This window comes from Phocoena sinus, chromosome 11 (genome assembly GCF_008692025.1).
Source record: "Phocoena sinus isolate mPhoSin1 chromosome 11, mPhoSin1.pri, whole genome shotgun sequence".
In the NCBI taxonomy this organism is placed as follows: Eukaryota; Metazoa; Chordata; class Mammalia; order Artiodactyla; family Phocoenidae; genus Phocoena; species Phocoena sinus.
In genome coordinates, this window is record NC_045773.1 from 4508206 (window position 1) to 4527867 (window position 19662).

The following is a 19662-nucleotide window of genomic DNA, read 5'->3' on the forward strand; positions in this document are numbered from 1 at the left end:
ACAGTTTGGCAGTTTCTTATAAAGTATGCTTATCATATGACCCAGCAATTACACTCAGGTATTTATCCAAGAAAAATGAAAGCATATATTCACACTAATACTTGTACATAAATGTTCATAGCAGCTTTATTTATAATCACCAAAAACAGGTGGGATAAGGATTTGTAAAGACTTTTTTCCTGGAGAGTAGGTCTTTGTTATGGAGAACACTCTGGGTGTATTTCGCAGAGGTTACTCTTTGCCTCCCCTTCTCAGAACTCAGAGGGGAGCTCTCTTCATTATGAGAACTTAGTGAGGTGCCTGGAGGTAAAACCCACAAAAGTGTGGGGGGCTCCCTTAAGGCTGTGGCCCCAGGAGTTTCTCACTCTCCCGCTAGTTCCCAGTCAGCCTCCCTCAGTTTGTCAAAATTGCCATAAAAGTGTTCCTACCAGCTTATGGCTCCAGTGGCTTTTGCTATAGGGAAGCAGATCTCAGCTGTAACTTTCGAGATTCTCCTGCCTCTTTAAATTTTGGGGTGGTGTTTGCCCTTCGACCTCACTTCTCAGTTGGGTCTAAGAAAAGTTGTTGATTTTCAGTTTGTTCAGCCTTTTCTTGTTGCAAGGATGGGAATGATGGCTTCCAAGCTCTTTGTGTGTTGGTGTTAAAACTGGAAGTCCTGTCAATCGTGAAGTCTTCTTTATATGTGGTATATTTATATATGGTATATTTTGCAAACGTTTTATTCCAGTTTGTCAGTTGTCTTTGACTTTATGATGATTTTTGCCATGCAATTAAAAAATATGTTATTCTTCTGTATGGTAGAAGATATGGATCTAATTTTACTTTTTCCAAATGGTTACCCAGTTGCCTCAGCATCATTTATTAAAATGTCCACAAATATAAAGGTTTATAGCACAAAGTAATTTCCTTGTGGTGGTGAATCAGCTCTGTATCTTGATGATGGTGGTGGTTATATGAATCTATACATGAGCTAAAATGCATAGAAACTGTGCATACAAATGAATGCATATAAAAAATGGTGAAAATGGAGTAAGGCTGATAGTCTAGTTAATGGTACTGTATCAGTGTCAATTTCCTGGCTTTGATATTGTAGTACAGTTATATAAGATGTCACCATTGGGAGAACCTGGGTGAAGGGTACATGGGACTCTATGTATTATTTCTGCCACTTTATTTGAGTTGATAATTTGTATCAAAATTAGAAGTTTAAAATAATTTACCTTTGCTACAGCGAGCTGAGATGGCTAGATTAAATATTTTAAGTCCAATTTGTTGAAGTGGCAACTCTGCTCCATTTATATTCGTCGTGATTACTGATATGGTTGGTCGACTTTTATCCTCACTTATATTCTTTTTTTTTAAAGGTTTAAAAAATTTTTTTAAATTGAAATCTACCATACATACATCAAAGTGCAAAAATCCTAAGAGTACAACTTGATTATTTATTTTATTTATTTATTTTTTGGCGGTACGCGGGCCTCTCACCGTTGTGGCCTCTCCCGTTGCGGAAAACAGGCTCCGGACGCGCAGGCTCAGCGGCCATGGCTCATGGGCCTAGCCGCTCTGTGGCATGTGGGATCTTCCCGGACCGGGGCACGAACCCGCGTCCCCTACGTCAGCAGGCGGACTCAACCACTGCGCCACCAGGGAAGCCCAACAAATTAATTTTTAAAAATTAGATTTAAATTTTTATTAAAAACAATTTAAACTTGTAATTTAAATCATTTATAACTTAATTTAATTTGTAAGTTAATCAATACCTCTACCTTCCTCCTGAATAATATGAGGATCTTAAAATGCTTTAACTCTAATAATTCCAGTCTGATATATATTATTGTTTAATATGAATTTGGATTCTACCTTTTGTTTATACATCTCAAGTTGTTTATTATTATTTTAGAGAGCACTTACTTAGATTTACCTATGTTTACCAATTTCTTTGCTAACAATTCCTTCTCTTTTTTTGCGGTACGCGGGCCTCTCACTGCCATGGCCTCTCCTGTCGCGGAGTACAGGCTTCGGGCGCGCAGGCTCAGCGGCCATGGCTCACAGGCCCAGCCGCTCCGCAGCATGTGGGATCCTCCCGGACCGGGGCATGAACCCGCGTCCCCTGCACCGGTAGGTGGACTCTCAACCACTGCGCCACCAGGGAAGCCCAGCAATTCCTTCTTTGATTCTTTACTTCCATATTCAATTTCTTTTTTCCTCATCTAGGGAATGAGGAAAGTTCTTTGAGCAAGAATCTGGGAATGATAAACTTTGTCAGTTTTTTGCCTGACAATTGTCTTTATTAAGCCTTTGCTCTTAAATATTTAGGTGGATTTAGGATTTTAAGTTGATGTTTTCTTTCAGCACTTTGAAGACATTGTTCTTTGTTTTCTGACTTATCCTGTTGCTGTTTAGATTCCTCCTCTCACTATAACTAAACTGCCCAAGATCATCTTATAGTCAAATATTGCTACTGTGACTCCTGTCACACACCGACGTTCCATCTAGTTGGATTGAGGAGAAGAGAAAAGGGGCAATTTGCCAGATGTGTTTTAAGGAAAGTTCTCAGAAGCTGATACTTCACTTACAACCCATTGGCCACCCATAGGTATTAGGGCACTGGGAAATGTAGTCTTTATTCTGGTGGCCATGTGCCCGCTATACCCCTAGCATGGGGGGCAGGACTGGTTCATTCCTGGACCCTCCCCCCAGGAGGTGCCCCACAGGGGTCTGAAGATGGAATTTATTGGCAAATGCTTCTCCCCACTCGTACATGGCCAGGGCTTGAGGTGTTGCCTGAGGAGAAGGCCCAGGCAGCAGAACCACTCCCGTCCCCCCCAGAAACAGCCCCTGCCCCAGGAGTCATCTCACTCGGCCGTGTGAGAGGCTGGGCTGCTCCCTCTGGGTCCCACTTCTTCTGTCTGGACCTCAGCAGGGGCTTCTGCCCATCTCCTGGTATTCCAAGTTGTGAGATGCCAGTCCACCTCAGAGGGGCACTAAAGGAATCCTTTGGCCTCCTCCTGGAGAACTAAAAAAGGAACACTTGCTTAGTACTCTCAGGTGCTGTCTCTGTGGGGCAGGTGATTTCTCCATTTGACCTATGAAGAAGCTGAGACTCAGAGAGGTTAAGTGATTTGGCTGAGGTCACACAGCTAGAGCCAGCACTCAAATTGGGGTCTCCCAGCTATTTAAAATACTGAACCACTTGAGGGCTATTCATAATACTAAACCACTTCTTTCTGGGATGGAGAAAGATTTTTGTGGCTTGAAGCAAACAAGTTTGAACTCTTGTTCTATCACATCTTTTAGGAGTGAACGAGGCAGGCAGGTTGCTGGGAGAGGGTGACAGCCCCCCAGCCTGTGGGGGGAGCCAAGGATCCAAGCAGTGAGTATTCCTGTCAGCACTTACCAAAGAGCCAGGCCGTGTGCTAAGCACAGGGGGGTATAGAGGAAAGCTGATCAGGGATGTGGTTAAGAACAACTACTTAGTGAGAAGACAGAGCTGAATTTGAGTCACCTCTAGCTGTGGGGCCTCGGGCAAGTGACTCAGTCCCTCTGAGCCTCAGTTTCCACGTCTATAAAATGGAAATAATAGCACCCACCCAATAAGGCAAAGCTCTTGGCAGAATTCCTGGCACATGGCAAACCTGCAGCGAATGGTAGCTATTGGTTGTTTTTATTATCGTTACACCTTGTAGGGGAGACATATGCTGATGTATGATGGTCAAGGGAAGGATTGTGGGGACACAGAGGAGAGGGATGGGACGTGTGAGCCAGGCCTTGAGGAGCAGTACATCCTCCAGGCAGAGAACCGGGCCAGCGTTCCAGACACGAATGCCTATATACTCACAACCTCAGGCTCCATCATCAGGTGCCCTGGGTCTGCCCCTCACGCCTACAGGACAGATGCGTCCTGTGACATCTGCCCAGGCTTGAGTCCGCTCAGACATCGCTCACAGGTGAGTCACTGCCCGAGCTCTTAGGAGAATTCCCAGGCTGAAGGCTCTGGGTCCTTCCAGCACAGGTGAGCCCGTTTCAAACATTTGGGTCTTGCATCTCAAGATGCTCGCAAGAGCCTTTTAAAAAATCTCCCTCCCTCCCTACTTCCTTCCTCCCTTCTTCTTTTCTACCTCCCTCTCTTCCTTCCAGTCTTTCTATTCATCATAAAGGTTAACAACTCACACATTTATTTACAGAGATTCGTGACACCTCCTCAAGAGCAGAACTATACTTGCAAACCAGACAGCACTAGAATGGGATGACCAAGGCTGATACAATCCAAAGTGGGAGATTCCACAACAGCAGTTGCAGCCAGGAGTCTCCTGGTGTCTGGTCGCTAAATACTGGCTTCAAGCAAAGCAATGGAAACCACAGTCCAGACACTATGGTAGGACAAGACCGCCCCTCTCCAGATGTGGAATGTAAGTCCAGTAACACAGCATGCTCCAAGACCTTTTTTTTTTTTTTTTTTTAACATCTTTATTGGGGTATAATTGCTTTACAATGGTGTGTTAGTTTCTGCTTTATAACAAAGTGAATCAGCTATACATATACATATGCTCCCATGTGTCTTCCCTTTTGTGTCTCCCTCCTTCCCACTCTCCCCATCCCACCCCTCCAGGCTGTCCCAAAGCCCCGAGCTAAAATCCCTGTGCCTTGCGGCTGCTTCCCCCTAGCTATCTACCTTACTACGTTTGTTAGTGTGTATATGTCCATGACTCTCTCTCGCCCTGTCAAAACTCACCCTTCCCCCTCCCCATATCCTCAAGTCCGTTCTCCAGTAGGTCTGCGCCTCTATTCCTGTCTTATCCCTAGGTTCTTCATGACATTTTTTTCCCTTAAATTCCATATATATGTGTTAGCATACGGTATTTGTCTTTTTCTTTCTGACTTACTTCACTCTGTATGACAGACTCTAGGTCTATCCATCTCATTACAAATAACTCAATTTCATTTCTTTTTAAGGCTGAGTAATATTCCATTGTGTATATGTGCCACATCTTCTTTATCCATTCGTCCGATGATGGGCACTTAGGTTCTTTCCATCTCCGGGCTATTGTAAATAGAGCTGCAATGAACATTTTGGTACATGACTCTTTTTGAATTTTGGTTTTCTCAGGGTATATGCCCAGTAGTGGGATTGCTGGGTCATATGGTAATTCTATTTGTAGTTTTTTAAGGAACCTCCATACTGTTCTCCATAGTGGCTGAACCAATTCACATTCCCACCAGCAGTGCAAGAGTGTCCCCTTTTCTCCACACCCTCTCCAGCATTTATTGTTTCTAGATTTTTTGATGATGGCCATTTCCAAGACCTTTTTTAAATGGAAATATCCTAACGTACACAGAAGTAGGAAGAACAATATAATGAATTCCAACGTACGAATCACCCAGCTTCCGCTACTGTCAATGTTGGTCAGTCGTGCTTCCTCTCTCCCCCTCCCCCATTTTTCCCGAGGCTGGAGTGCTTAAAGCAAATACCAAACGCAATGTCCTGTCACTAGTAATCGCTTCAGCCTGCCATGCCAACAGATGGTATTTTTACATAACTGCTGTGCCAACGTCACACCTAACAAAAATAACAAAAACCCATAAATAATCTAATATTTAGTCTATATTCAGGTTTCCCAGATCGTGTCAAAGATGTCTGTTGGCAATTACTTTGTTAGAAGCGTGTTCACGAAATGCACTTGGCTCTGAATTCCACAACTGTGGCACTTCACATGTTTTGCTTCCTGGATGGGCTATAAGGAGCATGGAGACAGGAACGCATCCTACCCCTTCTTAAAACCTCCCGCTGTGTGCTGGACTCAAGCTAGCTCACAGTAGGCCCTCAAGATGAGGCCAGGTTCCCTGTTAACCTCTGTACCGGGTCCAGCAGCCCTGGGTGGGGTGGGCCCTACCTGTGTACCATGGAGTATTACTCAGCAATGAGAAGGAACAGGCTGCTGATACAACAACCTGGATGAATCTACAGAGAATTAACACTGAGTGAAAAAAGCCAATAGCAAAAGGTTACAAACGGTATGGTTCCTTTTCTATAACTTTCTTGAAATAAAATTATAGAAATAGAGAAGAGATTAGTGGTTGCCGGGGATCAGGGAGGGGAGGAGTGAGAAGGAAAGTGGGTGTGGCTATAAAAGGGCAGCATGAGGGGTCCTTGTGGTGATGGAAATGTTCCGTATTTTGATGGTATCAGCGTCAATATCGTGGTTGGGAAATTGTACTATAGTTTTTCAAGATGTTCCCATTGGGTGAAGCTTGGGAAAGAGTACATGGGGGTCTCTGTGTTCTTTCTTAAAACTGCATGTGGTGATCTCAAATAATTATCTCAAAAAGTTTAATTTTAAGAAAATGTGGCCAAGCAGAGGTAGTTTCCCCTAGAAACCAAAGGGAATATTTTCTGGACCTATTTGTCCCCCTCAAAGAGATTTCCAAAAAAAAAAAAAAAAAAGAGATTTCCAGGGATAGTTTGCGTTGCTGCCCTCCAGTGGTTGTCAAACTGGGTTCCCTGGAGCCTTTGGGTTCTCAGTGGGCAGTCCAGTGGCTGCCTGCAAGGTGATGCTGAGCAGGTGCTTCCATCAATAGCCCCAAGATCCCCACTTGAACTAGAAAGAAGTCCATTCTGATCTGCTAGAACGTCTTAAATTTTATTTGTTAAAAGGATCTTCCTGCTTAAAAAAAGAAAAAGGAAGTTTGAAAGCCACTTAAATTGAGTCTGAACCCTCATTTTGCATTTGTCAGAATGAGCTAGGGTTGACCTTTTCCCCGCCACCCCCCCTTTTTAAAAAAAATTTAACTTTAGTCCTTGTTCTTTAGAAGAGGCATTGAGACACTGGCATCTGAGAGTCAGAGGACTTTCAGGATGACCAGGTCCAACTTCTGCCTTCAGCTGCAGAGGTTTTCCTTAGAACCAACAGTTGAAACCACTGAGATCCAGAGGCCCAGGGTGAGTCAGGCTTAAGCTAGATTTAGGAATATTTTAAACTCCATCTCAAATTGCATCAGATACAGCCATTGTTTCCCAAAGAATATGGAGTGGCAAAGAGTCCAATCTAGGCCAGAGGCTACCTCTTCAAACATGGATTTAAATGACACATACAGGGGCTTCTAAATGAGGTTAGGTTGGAGTTTCTCCATGGAGGAGTGAAAAAAGTCCTGCCTTTGAAGTCAAGGAAACCGGGATTCAAGTCCTGACTTAGCCACATCCCAGTTACATCACCTTGAGCAATCATTCACCCCTCTGATTCTCACTTTTCTCATCCATGAAATGGGTGATAGTCCCTGATTTAGAGCATTCATTTGATAAATGTTTTAATGTGGTTAAGACAGGCCCTGCCCTCAGAGGCATCCATTTGCTGAGTAAGTAAAAACTCATGTCAAGAACCAGGCTCCAGGGTGCTCATAGTAGGGGCACATTCTTTGCCCTCTACACCCACAGGGTATCATTCTCAGATCCAAGAAGTCTCTGGGGAGTTCCCATCAGCCTGAGGGATCCCAGGGCCTCATCACAAGAGTGTCAAGGCCTGGGGAGGGCCGACTGTGTCCAGGCACTGCCCTGAGTACTTCATACAAATAATCTCACCATGGATTGGGACTGCTGTCTCCCCATTTTTATGGATGTGGAGACTGAGGCCAAGCTGTGTAACTGTTGCCTCCAGAATTCACATGCCTGCTGAGTCAGGGGGGCCCCCCTGGCTGTCAGTTCTAGAATGCAGGGAAGCCAGATGCCACACTCAGCTGCTGAGCTGGCTCCCTGGGGCTGTCAGCTGTGGCCACAGGATGGTGGGGTTTTGCCCCATGAATCAACCCCCCCCCCCCACATACACACACACATGCAGGGCAGTGAGGTCACCTCAGGATGGAGCTGAGCTGGACCTGCCTTGCGCCTCTGGCAGCTCTGTCGGGGCCCTGGAGATCCACCCATGGCAGAGAGGTAGGAAATGCCCTGAGATTGTGCCTCCACCCTGTGCCAGATGCTGCAGGAGGTGAACTCCTATTTGCTCAGAGAGGGGAAGTACCCTAACCTGGGACCAGAAGGAGGCAAACACAAGGTCATGACTGGCTCTTATGAGCACTATGTGCCCGTCACTGAAACCTTTAAGTGGTAGGAAGTATTATTATTTAGACCCGTGGTTCTTAAACATGAACAAGCATAGCATCACCACGGGGTGGGGGTGGGGGGGCTGTTAAAATACAAATTGCGGTCCCATCTCCAGAGTTTCTGATTCATTAGGACTAGGGTGGGACTCGAGAATTTGCATTTCTAGTTTCCAGGTGATGCTGATACTGCTGGTCCAGGACCCACACTTTGAGAATAGCTAATTAGTTCAACTTCCTTTCCCTCGTTTAATGGTTGTTCTCAAGTTTCTTCTTCCAGGGATGGAGGTCTCATTGCCTATTCTGTCAACCTATTTCATTTCTAGGTAGTTTTTACTGTGAAGATATGACTTGTGTGTGTGTGCTTATGTTGCGATGAAAACTAACCCTCTTGGCTCTCCTCTGTGGCTCGTTCTCTATGCCTCTGGCCTGCATGATATCATCAAAAAGGAGCAATTGGATGGGAGAGGAGACTTGCAATTAGACCAAAGGTCTCCCTCACCTGCACAGTCCATAGCCACCAAGCCCTGTCCATTCTACCCTCTAAATCGACAGTGTCCAATAGAAATATATTGTGAGCTCTGTGTACAAAATTAAAAAAATTTTTCCAGTAGCATCATTAAAAATAGCAAAAAGAAGCAGGTGAAACTAATTTTAATAATATAGTTTAACCCAACTATATTCAAATATTATCTTTTTAACAGGTGATCAGTACAAAAGTCATTAAGGAGCTATTGTGTATTCTTTTTTCTCGTGCCAAGACTTGGAAATCCAGTGTGTATTTTACACTTAAAGTACACCTCAATTCTGACCAGCACATTTCAAGGGCTCCATAACCACACGTGGCTGGTGGCTACTGTTTTGGACAGCGCAGTGACCTTGTTCCTAGTACTCAGCTGCCCTGCCACGGCTCATGCTTACCAGGTTCCTGCCCCTCATGTCTTGCCTGCCAGTCTACAGTACGGCAGCCAAATCATTGCCTGAAACGTAAGATTTGATCGTGTCCCTATCACCCTCACGATAAGGTCTGGCCTCCTTGGTCTGGCTTCTGAGGCCTCTCTTGCTTTCCCTTCTCCCCTGCTCCAGCCCCCAAGCCCCCCACTCTCCTGCTGTACTGAATTATTCACAGATCCTCAACACATTAGTGCCTGTTACCTCTAAACCTTTCCACACTTGGTTCCCTCTGCCTCAAATACTCTTGGAACGCATCTTGGGCTACCCTTTCAGGTCACTCATTCAACAAAATTTATTGAGCACCTACTATGTGTTGGACACTGTCCCACATCCTGGAACAAACCAATACATAAGAAGGAAATATGCAGAACAAGAAAATATACGGTGTGTCAGACAGTGGGCAGTAAAGCAGGATGCGAGGGAAAGGTGGTGCAGGCGGTTACTACTGTATACAGGGTGTCAGGGAAGGCTTCTTGGAGAAGGTGACATTTGAGTAGAGAGACCTGAAAAAGTGAGGGAAGGAGCCAGGTGGCTGTCTAGGGAAAAGCATTCTAGGCAGAGGGAACAGCCAGTGCAAAGGCCCTGAGGAGGAAGCCTGACTGGAGTGCTTGGGGCACATTCCTGGGTGGCTGGGGCGGAGTGAGAGAGGAAGTCATAGAAATCAAGATCAGAGAGAGCAAGGAGTGAGTGGCACATCATACAGGGCTGTGTAAATACGGGAGGGAGTAAGGTGTGAACCCTGGGAGGGTGCTGAGCAGAGGAGGGACATGAGCTGACTTGAGTTTTAAACCAGATCCCTCTGGTTGCCATGATGAGAACAGACAGGAGCATAGAGACTAGTGATGTGGTGGCCAGACCAAGGTGGTTGCCAAGCCGATGGAACGAAGAGGCTGGATTCAGAATATGTTGAAGGTGGGGACAACAGGGTTTTCCAGATAGGTCAGAACCAGAGTATGAGAGAGCAAAGGGTCAAGGATGACTCCAAGGGTGACTCCTGAGCTTAGATGACTCCTCTTCCATGAAGCCCTCCTGGGAACCCATCACTCCCTGGGCCTTGCCCGCATGGGGGCTGTCGTGGCCTGTCTCCCTCAGGGTGCTCCCCATGGCAGTGTAGGACTTGTTTACTGTCCTGCTTCCAGAGTGTTTGAGAGGTGAGTGAGAGGACCGGCCTCAGCTTTGAGAGGTCAGTCCCCACCCCCTACCCTGTTGGGATCCACAAGGCAGTGGATGTTGTAGCCTTTGCCCAGTTTCCTCACCAGGAGAGGGCACTGCCAGCCCCACCCACAGGAGTCCCCCCACCCAGCCCTGAGCCCCAGGGCCTCCTCTTATGCTGCCAGCCCCACCTCACTCCTCTGGGGGAGCATCCGGTTGGCCCACATGGCTGGGCCCTGAGTCGGCCTCACCCAGGCGGGTGGGGAGCATCTGGGACACGCCACCTCCTCCCCGCCCAGAGCCTGGCACCGTCAGGGTGGTACGACTGCCCCCACGTAACCACCCCTTAAGTCAGAGGGCATGGCCCCGGCCCGGGGCGGGTTGGGGTTTGCAGCCGCCCATCTGCCCTCCTGGCACATCCGGGGGGCAGTCAGTTCAGACAGGAAGGCCTGGCGCCTACAGCACCGCAGGAAGGAGGGCCCCCCGGCTGAGCGTGGGCGCGTGGGCGGGTGAGCGTGGGGCCCAGGGCGACGTCACGTCCCGCCCCTGCCTGTCATGGGGGCGGCCCCGCCTCTCTGCCCTCTTCCCGGCCCCGCCCCGCCCGCCCCCTGAGTCTGAGCGCCGCTAGCCTCCAGCCCACACCGGCCTCGGGAACACAGGTAAGGGGCACGCGGAGCGTGAGAGGCGGGTTGGGGGTGATTTTTAAGAGAACTGGGGAGGAACAGGCTCTTCAACAGGCCTGACATTTTGTGGTTACCTGTGGGCCTGGGTTTGAGTCCCAGTTCAGTGGCTTCCCAGCTGGGTGAGCGCCTGTGTCTCCATCTCTGGAAAATCAGGGGAGGGTGAAGTTCTCCAGGGGTGCTGTGAGCCTCCAGCCAGCCCGTGCCCCGCCCCCGCAGGTGACCCGTCCCGTTCGTGAGGTGAAGGGTCCCCCTAGCTTCGGAAGGCTTCTCCCCCTCTGCCCTCGTGGGACTTACAGCTCTGGAGGGTGTTTCCTCACAGACGCCCGGCCTCTGCGCTTTGACCGGCGAGTGAAGGCTGCCGCCCTCCTGTTGCCCCCAGAAGCTGCCCTGGCCTCGGGCTCAAAGGCATCTCTGGGGGAAAAGTGCTGAACAGAGAGCTGAAGGCGCTGGGAGACCCGCTTAAGTCAGAGGCTCACGGGGTGGAGGGTGCGGCCTAGAGGAAGCCCCCAGCCACCCCGGTCCCCCAGGCCGTCATCCCGAGTCTGGAGGACCCACCTGTGCTCAGAGCATCCCGGCTTCTCTCCTCAGAGGTAGCCTTTGGGCCGGAAGCCAACCCATTTTCCTTTTATGGGGGACAAGAAAGATTATGGGGTTGTGCTTATCATTTTGACCTGGTTTGTTTAGAAACTGAGAGAAAAGTGAAGTCAGGAGTGTGTGTGTGTCCTGTTCAGAGTCCAAGCCAAGCGGATCTGTAATAACGAACCCCTCTCCTGTCTCTGGATCTCCCAGAACTTGGTGCAGCCCTCTAAAAGGCTAGCGTCCCTGTTCCTTGAACTCCTCACCAGGCCACCTTCTTAGGGAGACATCTCTCACACGCTGGCCACATGCCAGGACCAGGGACCACTCATTTCACTTTCATAACAGCTGTATGTGGGAAGTTGTCTTTTTTTTTTTAAAGAAAATAACCTTATGGAGATATCATTCACATGCCATAAAGTTCACCCTTTTAAAAGTGTACAAGCCTGTGGTTTTCAGTTTATTCACCAAGTTGTGAACCATCACCCCTGTCCAATTTAGAACATTTTTATCCTCCCCAAGTAAGCCCCATACCCTTTAGCAGTCACTCACCATATCCCCTTCTCCCTGGCAACCGCTAATCCACTTTCTGTCTCTATGGATCTGATTATTCTGGACAATTCATGTAAATGCAGTCATACAAAAGGGGATCTCTTCTGACTGGCTTCTTTCACTTAGCATAATGTTTTCAAGGTCTATGCATGTTTTAGCGTGTGTCAGCACTTCATTCCTCGTTTTGGGTGAATAATATTGTACTGTATGATTATATCACATCTTGTTTATCCATCCATCAGTTGATGGACATTTGGGTGGTTTCCACTTTTTGGCTATTATGAATGACGCTGCTGTGAACATTCATGTACAAGTCTTTGTGTGGACACAGGTTGTCAGTTCTCTTGGATATAATACTAAGGACTTGCTAGGTCTTACGGTGAAACTATGTTTAACATTGTAAGGAGCTCAAACTGTTTTCCAAAGCGGCTGCACCATATTACATTCCCACTGACAATACGTTAAGTCTCCAAATTTTCCACGTCCTCTTCAGAACTTGTTATTGTCTGTATTTCTTATTTTAGCCATCCTAGCACATGTGAAGTATCTCATTATGGTTTTGATTTGCATTTCCGTAATGACTAATGATGCCGAGCAACTTTCCATGTGCTATTGACCATTTGTACATCTTTAGAGAAATGTCTGTTGAAATCCTTTGGCCATTTTAAAATTAGGATGTCATATTATTGTTGAGTTGTAGGCGTGCCCATTCCAGGGGAGGATTCTGAGGCTCCCAGAATGGGTGAGACTTGCAGTGATCTCACAGTCAGTGGTGGGTAGAGCTAGGAACTGAGTCCAGGTCTGTCTGATATTCAAGAGCCAGAAAGCTCTTTCTCTTTCACTGGGTGCCTCCTTTCTGGTTTTTGCTATTGTCAATTGTCTGTCTGTGTGTGTGTGTGTGTGTGTGTGTGTGTGTGTGTGTGTGTGAGAGAGAGAGAGAGAGGGAGGGAATGTGAAAGACCAAGAGAAAAAGATGAAAAGAGAGCGAGAAGAGACAGAGACAGAGAGAAACTGGCCTGAGAGGCTGAGAAAGAAGAGCCTGGCCTGGCACTGGCTGTTTAACGAGACACCCACCTTGGAGAGTCAGAGCCAGGGAAAATTCTTTTCAGAGTTTTTGGTTTCTTCCCATTCCTCTTCAAACATTTTGGGGGCCTCAAAAAGTTTATTGAGGAGCACACTCCCTCCTGGTTTTTCTTCGTCTCTAAATCCGAAACATCTGATTAGACCCCCAAACCTAAACAGGGAATAGCATCCCCCTAGTGTCTAGCTGGGTCTAAGAATCCGGAGCAGTGTTTGTCACACTTTTTTTGTGTGTTTGTCACACTTTTTTTTTTTTTTTTTTTGCGGTACGTGGGCCTCCCACTGCTGTGGCCTCTCCCATTGCGGAGCACAGTCTCCGGACGCGCAGGCTCAGCGACCATGGCTTACGGGCCCAGCCGCTCTGGCGGGCCCAGCCGCTCCGCGGCATGTGGGATCCTCCCGGACCGGGGCATGAACCCGCGTCCCCTGCATCGGCAGGCGGACTCCCAACCACTGCGCCACCAGGGAAGCCCCGTCACACTTTTTGATGTCACTCTCTGCTCAAGAAAAATGTTTAGGGCTTCCCTGGTGGCGCAGTGGTTGAGAATCTGCCTGCCAATGTAGGGGACATGGGTTCGAGCCCTGGTCTGGGAGGATCCCACATGCCGCGGAGCAGCTAGGCCCGTGAGCCACAACTACTGAGCCTGCGCGTCTGGAGCCTGTGCTCCGCAACGAGAGGCTGCGACAGTGAGAGGCCCACGCACCGCGATGAAGAGTGGCCCCCGCTCGCTGCAACTAGAGAAAGCCCACGCACAGAAACGAAGACCCAACACAGCCAAAAATAAATTAATTAATTAAAAAAAAAAAAAGAAAAATGTTTAGGTGCCCACAACATATGTGTGTGTGTGTGTATATATATATATATATATATATATATATATGGATTTAGAAATTATATACAAGTACTGTGACAATTAACTAATGTCTCAAGGCCCAGTATATATTCGGAGTGAATTTCATCACCAACAGTAGTGGACAGAAGTCCACCTTTCAAGGAGTTTTCTTACTGTGATTTCAGTCAGCAATAATGTGTATGTGAGATGCCATTCTTTATTGTTTTCAACGTTAGGGTGGCTGTTGCAGGGCTTGAACTAGGAACAGTGGTGGGTTTGTCCTACACTTTTCCTGTCGCTGGCTTGCACTTTCTCGATTAGCGTTATCTCCACCCATGGTTTCTTGGCAGGGACTTTTAGAAGTCACTTGTCCACACTACAGGGATTGATTCAGTTACAGCTGTGTTGTTTGATCCTCAGCTCCACCGAACCCGCCACCAGGACACTGCAGTATACAGCCGTAGGCTGAATGTAAAGGAACAGAAGACATGGGCATAGCAAACCTGTCTGCATTGTGGGCTGCCTTTGGCCTCTGGAGACCCCACTTAATGGACATGGCACTGGGTGTCTGACATATGGCCAAGGGTGCACATCAGGGTTGAGCTACAGACTCTTTTTTTTTTTTTTTTGCGGTACGCGGGCCTCTCACTGTTGTGGCCTCTCCCGTTGCGGAGCGCAGGCTCAGCAGCCATGGCTCACGGGCCCAGCCGCTCCGCGGCATGTGGGATCTTCCTGGACCGGGGCACGAACCTGTGTCCCCTGCATCGGCAGGCAGACTCTCAACCACTGCGCCACCAGGGAAGCCCTGAGCTATATACTCTTAACTACTTTTAGCTAAAACTTAAGTAGAAATAATGACCTAATATTTTCCTCCTGTGCTTTGGAGATTATTATTTGAGAGACTAGTAGGTTCTGAACTAAAGACATCTAAGCCCACCTCTGCCACACCTTCGCTTGCCACCTCTCATGGCAGGGTGCTCGTGACCACTCAAAGCAGCTCTCATTTTTAGAAAATTCCTTTACATATTGAGCTGGCATCTGCCCTGGTGACTCCCCAAGGTCCCAACCCCTCCCTCTGGGCTCACAGCCCCACCTGGTCGTCCTGTCCTGGAGGAGCCTTGCAGAGACCTGGGGACAGTGACCAGGTCTGTTCATGCAGTGCTTATCCCTAGGCTGAGCACCCTGCTCCTCCGGCCACTGCTCTTGGATGTGGTCTCCGTACCACTCACATCCTCTGGATTATCTTGGTTTGTCCAGACTCTGTTCTGTTCAGGACCTAGGATTGAGCCTAGGATAGGAGCTGGTGAGGTATAGGTCACCTTCCTCATAGTACACTCTGTGCTTCTGTTAATATGACCTAAGGCTGTGTTAGCTTTGCTTTGTTGCTCTGTCACCTTGGTGACTCGTATTTCACTTTGACAGACATTGGTTGTGCACCTCTTGTGTGCTAGAGTCCAGTCAGATGCTTGTGCTAAAATGTACTTATCTTTCAGAGAGTGTTTTTAAAATCCTAGGTCTTTCTGTATGAACAGCCTCCAAGCTGGGCCCACCCATCCTCCTTCTGCACAGACTGGATTTTTGTCCCTTTTACCTTCTTCTTTCGGTGCCATCCCCACTTCTCAGGCCCTCGCTGCATCCTTGGATGTGCTGTGGCCACAGGGTTCACCCAGATTCGTGACAGGTCCGTCCAGCTTGTGGGCAGCTGGCTGAGCAGTTTGGGTTGTTATCCCACCATTAAATTGCCTGGATGGACTTGAGACAAACGGCTGAGGAGGTGGGAACGGTGGCGTCTTCATTCTTTTCCTCTGTGAGGGTCCCCTTGTGCTTGGACTTCAGCCTCAGATCCGAGTTCATATCATTTGCTTCGTGGCCTGTGGGGAAGCCCCTTTCCCTCTCTGGGCCTCAGCTTCGATCTCCTGGCTGTAACTATGTGGAATTCAAGCTCGGGGAAAGAGAGAGAGGGCCAAGCCTGGGGAGTGGGGTGAGGTGGGAGGTGAGGCTGAGGCAGGAGGTGTAGCGGGCTGAAGAAGAAGGGGGACGGGAGCAAGTGGAGGATCTTATAAAGGGAAGGGGGAGATGCTGAGACACTGCTGGCGTAACATTATTTCTCTAAGCTCTTAAATCCAGCACTTTACGGCTTCTTTTTCTGAAGCACTTTCTCTAAGCCAGGGGCTAGAATATAGTAGCAAGAAAAACGTGATTCCTAATCCCAGGGAGCCCAGAATCTAAGTCCATTTTATCTGAATCCTCACAGCGACGCTGCAAGATAGTGACACAATCCCTATTTTACAGACAGGGAAACTGAGGCTCAGAGTGTAAAGTTATTTGCCCAAAGTCACCGAGCTGGGGAGTAAAGTGATGAGGCACGATTTGGAGTGGGCTCTGTCAGACCCCACTGCTAGAGTGACTTAATCAAGATACCTCTCAGTACAGAGTATTGGCTAATAGCATGTCATTTTACTATGTACTGTCCTGTCCACAGCCCCAGGTGAGCTCCAAAACCCTTGGTGAGTGACACTATTCTTTGTCTCAAAAATGCGAAAAAGGACCTAGAAGAGAGAAGCGATGTGCCCAGGGCTTGGTGGCAGGGCCCGGCCAGGCCCTTGGTCTCACAGCAGCTAACTCTCTTTCCTCCCAGCCCCTGCCCTGAGGGTGCCCAGAGGACTTCCCACCCATACCTTGGGATCTGGAGCTCTGAAAAGACGGTTTCTGTTCCATGCCTCTGGCTTCCCAGGGTCTGTTTCTGATTCATTCCCCTCCCCAACTGTCCTGCTTGACGGGTGGAGGAACTCTGGACCTGGGAAGCTGGCAGTGTCCAGAGGGGGCAGCGAGAGTGCCCAGGCCTGGATTCTAGGACAAAAAGACGGGCCCCAGGCACAGCAGGGATTGAAGCAGATGGCATTTCCCAAAGCTGTATCAAAAGACATTGAATCACATTCTGGGGAAAAGGACTATGCTCTTGTGTAGTTTGGGGAAGGATTGGATTAACTAGAGTGAAAGAGCTTTCTATCCTGCAGGACTTCTCAGAGCCTTTAATGTACAACTTGCACTTCATGCAGCTCCGGGGTGGGGTGGGGGGCTATGGAAAGCAGTGTTGCCCAAACTTCTTTGAACATAAAATCCACTTTTTTCTTGGAGCATTTCAAGGGCCCCACAAGATACTGTATGTATCTTACTGTTAGAACATGCTCTTCTGGGCCCTCCCCTGGGTCACATCAACCCTGAGCGCCTTTGCCGATTGAGTGGATGAACCCTGACTGCTTTAACAGGACCAGAGCTTTAGTATCCTAGAACGTCCGAACTGGAAGAACCTTGCAGGGTGCAGCCCAGCTTCTCCATTTGTGGGAACTGAAGGCCAGGGCAGTGCAGCAACATGTTTGGAGGAGGGAGGCCAGAGACAGACAAGCCTGTTGGGAGACTGTTGTAACACTCAGGGGAGAGTTTGTGGCGGCCTCAGTGGACCACACTCTGCCTAGCATGTGGTGCCTTTGTTAACAGTACGGATTTCCCTGAGCCACACCCTAACCCTAACCTTGTTCTGAACACCAGATGCTCTGAGTGAGAGAGTCCTGGGCATCTGCCCTGTCAACAGTGCTCCCAAGGACATCTGACCATTACCCAAATTTGAGAGACACTGATCCTGGGAAAGGAAGGGGAAACTCTCACTTATTAAGTTGCCAGTATTCTAGGCTTGTTGTGGACATGATAGCCTTTTATCCCCGCAACACTCTGGAGGATAGATACTAACACACCATTTTATAGAAGCTGAGTGGAGTCTGGCAGCAAAGGAACAGGGACAGGAACACAGTTATGACCAAGTCCCAAACCCTCAATCCCCTTGTAGGATCTCTTGGGAGGGAGGCAGTGGGAGTAGAGAACCCAGCTCCTCTTGAAGGGAAGATGGGACAGGCTTGGGCTTTGGCTGGCTGTGGAGGGAGGAGCCGTGTCATCCTTCCTGCCTTTGGAGCTTAGGGGCCCAGGAGGGTGGTGGAGTCAGAGAAGTTAGGAAGGAAGATGGTCAGCATCTGAGGGCTCCGGGCTGAGGCACACACTGCGGTGGAGAGACTCTGATAAGCAGAGTGATAGCCCCCAAAGGTGCCTATGTCCTGATCTCTGGAAACTGCGACTCTGTTGGGTTATACAGCAGAGGGGAATGAAGATTGCACATGGAATTGAGGTTGCTCATCTGCTGGCCGTCACATACGGGATGATCCTGGGTGACCTGGGTGGGGCCAGTGTCATCACAAGGGTCCTTAAATGTGGAAGAGGGTGGCAGAAGAGGTCAGAGCAGTGTAGTGTGAGGACTTGACCTGACATTGCTGGCTTTGAAAATGGAAGAAGGGGCCACAAGCCAAGAATGTGGGTGGCCTCTAGAAGCTGGACAATGCAAGGAAATGAAGAAGGAGGGGGAGAGAAAGGGGAAGGAGAAAAAGCAGCAGCAAGGAAACGGATTTCCCCTAGAGCAGGAAGGAAGGCATCCCTGCTGACACCTTGATTTTAGCCCAGTGAACCAGTGTTGGACTTCTAACCTACAGAACTGTGAGATGCTATACAGGTGTTGCTTTAAGCCTCTAAGTTTGTGGGAATTTGTTACAGAATAAATAGAAAACCAGTGAGGAGCTGAACCAGCTCCAAGATGGTCTCTGTCCTCAGCAAGTGTGCAGGCCTCTAGGGCAAGATCTTCAGGACAACTGGCTTGGGCAGTTACAGTGCTGGGGAAACCCGGGAGCTCCCCAGCCCAGCCTGGAGTTGAGACAGAACACGTCGAATGGGGCGGGGGGCCTCAGGGGCCCTGCCCGTCCCGCCCTGGGGGCTGGAGTGAAATCTATGGACCCTGGCCTGCCCAGCGAGCTCCGCTTCGCTCTGCCTGCACTCTCAGAGCCCCTCCCCCCGCATTCATCTCATCTCAAATGGTTTGGTTGCAAGTAACAGAAACCACCACAGGCTACCATAACAGAACTTTCTTGGGAGGATACGGAGGGCCCTGTCTCAGGGGAGACCAGTGCCCACAGATTGAGGACTTTGTGTCACTCACGTCACAAGACCGATTCCCGGGAGGGAGAAGCTGATGGTCTAGCCTGGGTGGAGGGCAGTCACCCCTCCAGAGTTCCCATACGGTTGTCCTGGAGCAGTGTCTGCCTGACAAGGATGTGCTTGGAATTAGGGCACATGCTTGTTTGGGGTGGCTGGGAAGCTGGAGATTATCCAGGGCTCTGACTTTCTCCTTTGCTGCAATCACCAGAAGGGGCTTTGATGCCAGGTGGGCAAAATCAGTAAGTTTCCACCCCTCTGTCGGCTCTGTCCCCCTCTTAGCTGCTGTTTCTGTTCCCAGGGCCTCCCATCCCATTTCCTGCCCTGGGCGTGTTTAACTGAGCTGGTCCAACATTGATGGCCCTCAGGGGTGAAGTTTCAGTCCACCTGTGGGGAAAGTTGGCCATTAGCCAAGCGTTCAAGGCCCTGGATGATTCCCCAGCCTCACGGGGTTCCTACCCCTTCACCAGCCCACTGCCACCCACCCCCTCCACTAAACCTTCATCCCACTTTGGCCACATGTTAAAATCCAACTCAATCTTAGTAAGCCCCCTCCTCCAAGGTGGGACACCCGAGAAAGAGAGGCAGCCCCTGAATCAGGAGACAGGGCTCTGGAGCCAGCCTTGCCCCTGAATCTCTGTGCGATCCTGTGCAAGTTCCTCTCCATTGCTCAGTTTCCCCTTCCGTAAACTAGGACACGGATCTCCACCCTG

The 19662-nt window shown here is 48.9% G+C and overlaps 1 protein-coding gene across 3 annotated transcripts in view; it reads left to right on the plus strand.

Annotated features, from left to right (window-relative positions):
* TMEM40 (transmembrane protein 40) overlaps positions 1-19662 on the plus strand; it is a 42996-nt gene that overhangs the window by 1756 nt on the left and 21578 nt on the right. The window contains exon 3 of one of the 3 annotated variants that reach the window (XM_032650459.1): positions 1516-4409. In XM_032650459.1, the coding sequence (XP_032506350.1) occupies positions 4247-4409 (163 nt within the window). In that variant the 5' untranslated portion in view covers positions 1516-4246. Of the gene's footprint in view, positions 1-1515; positions 4410-10667; positions 10854-19662 lie in introns of those variants that run through there. The other 2 variants (XM_032650460.1, XM_032650461.1) reach the window with 2 other exon arrangements.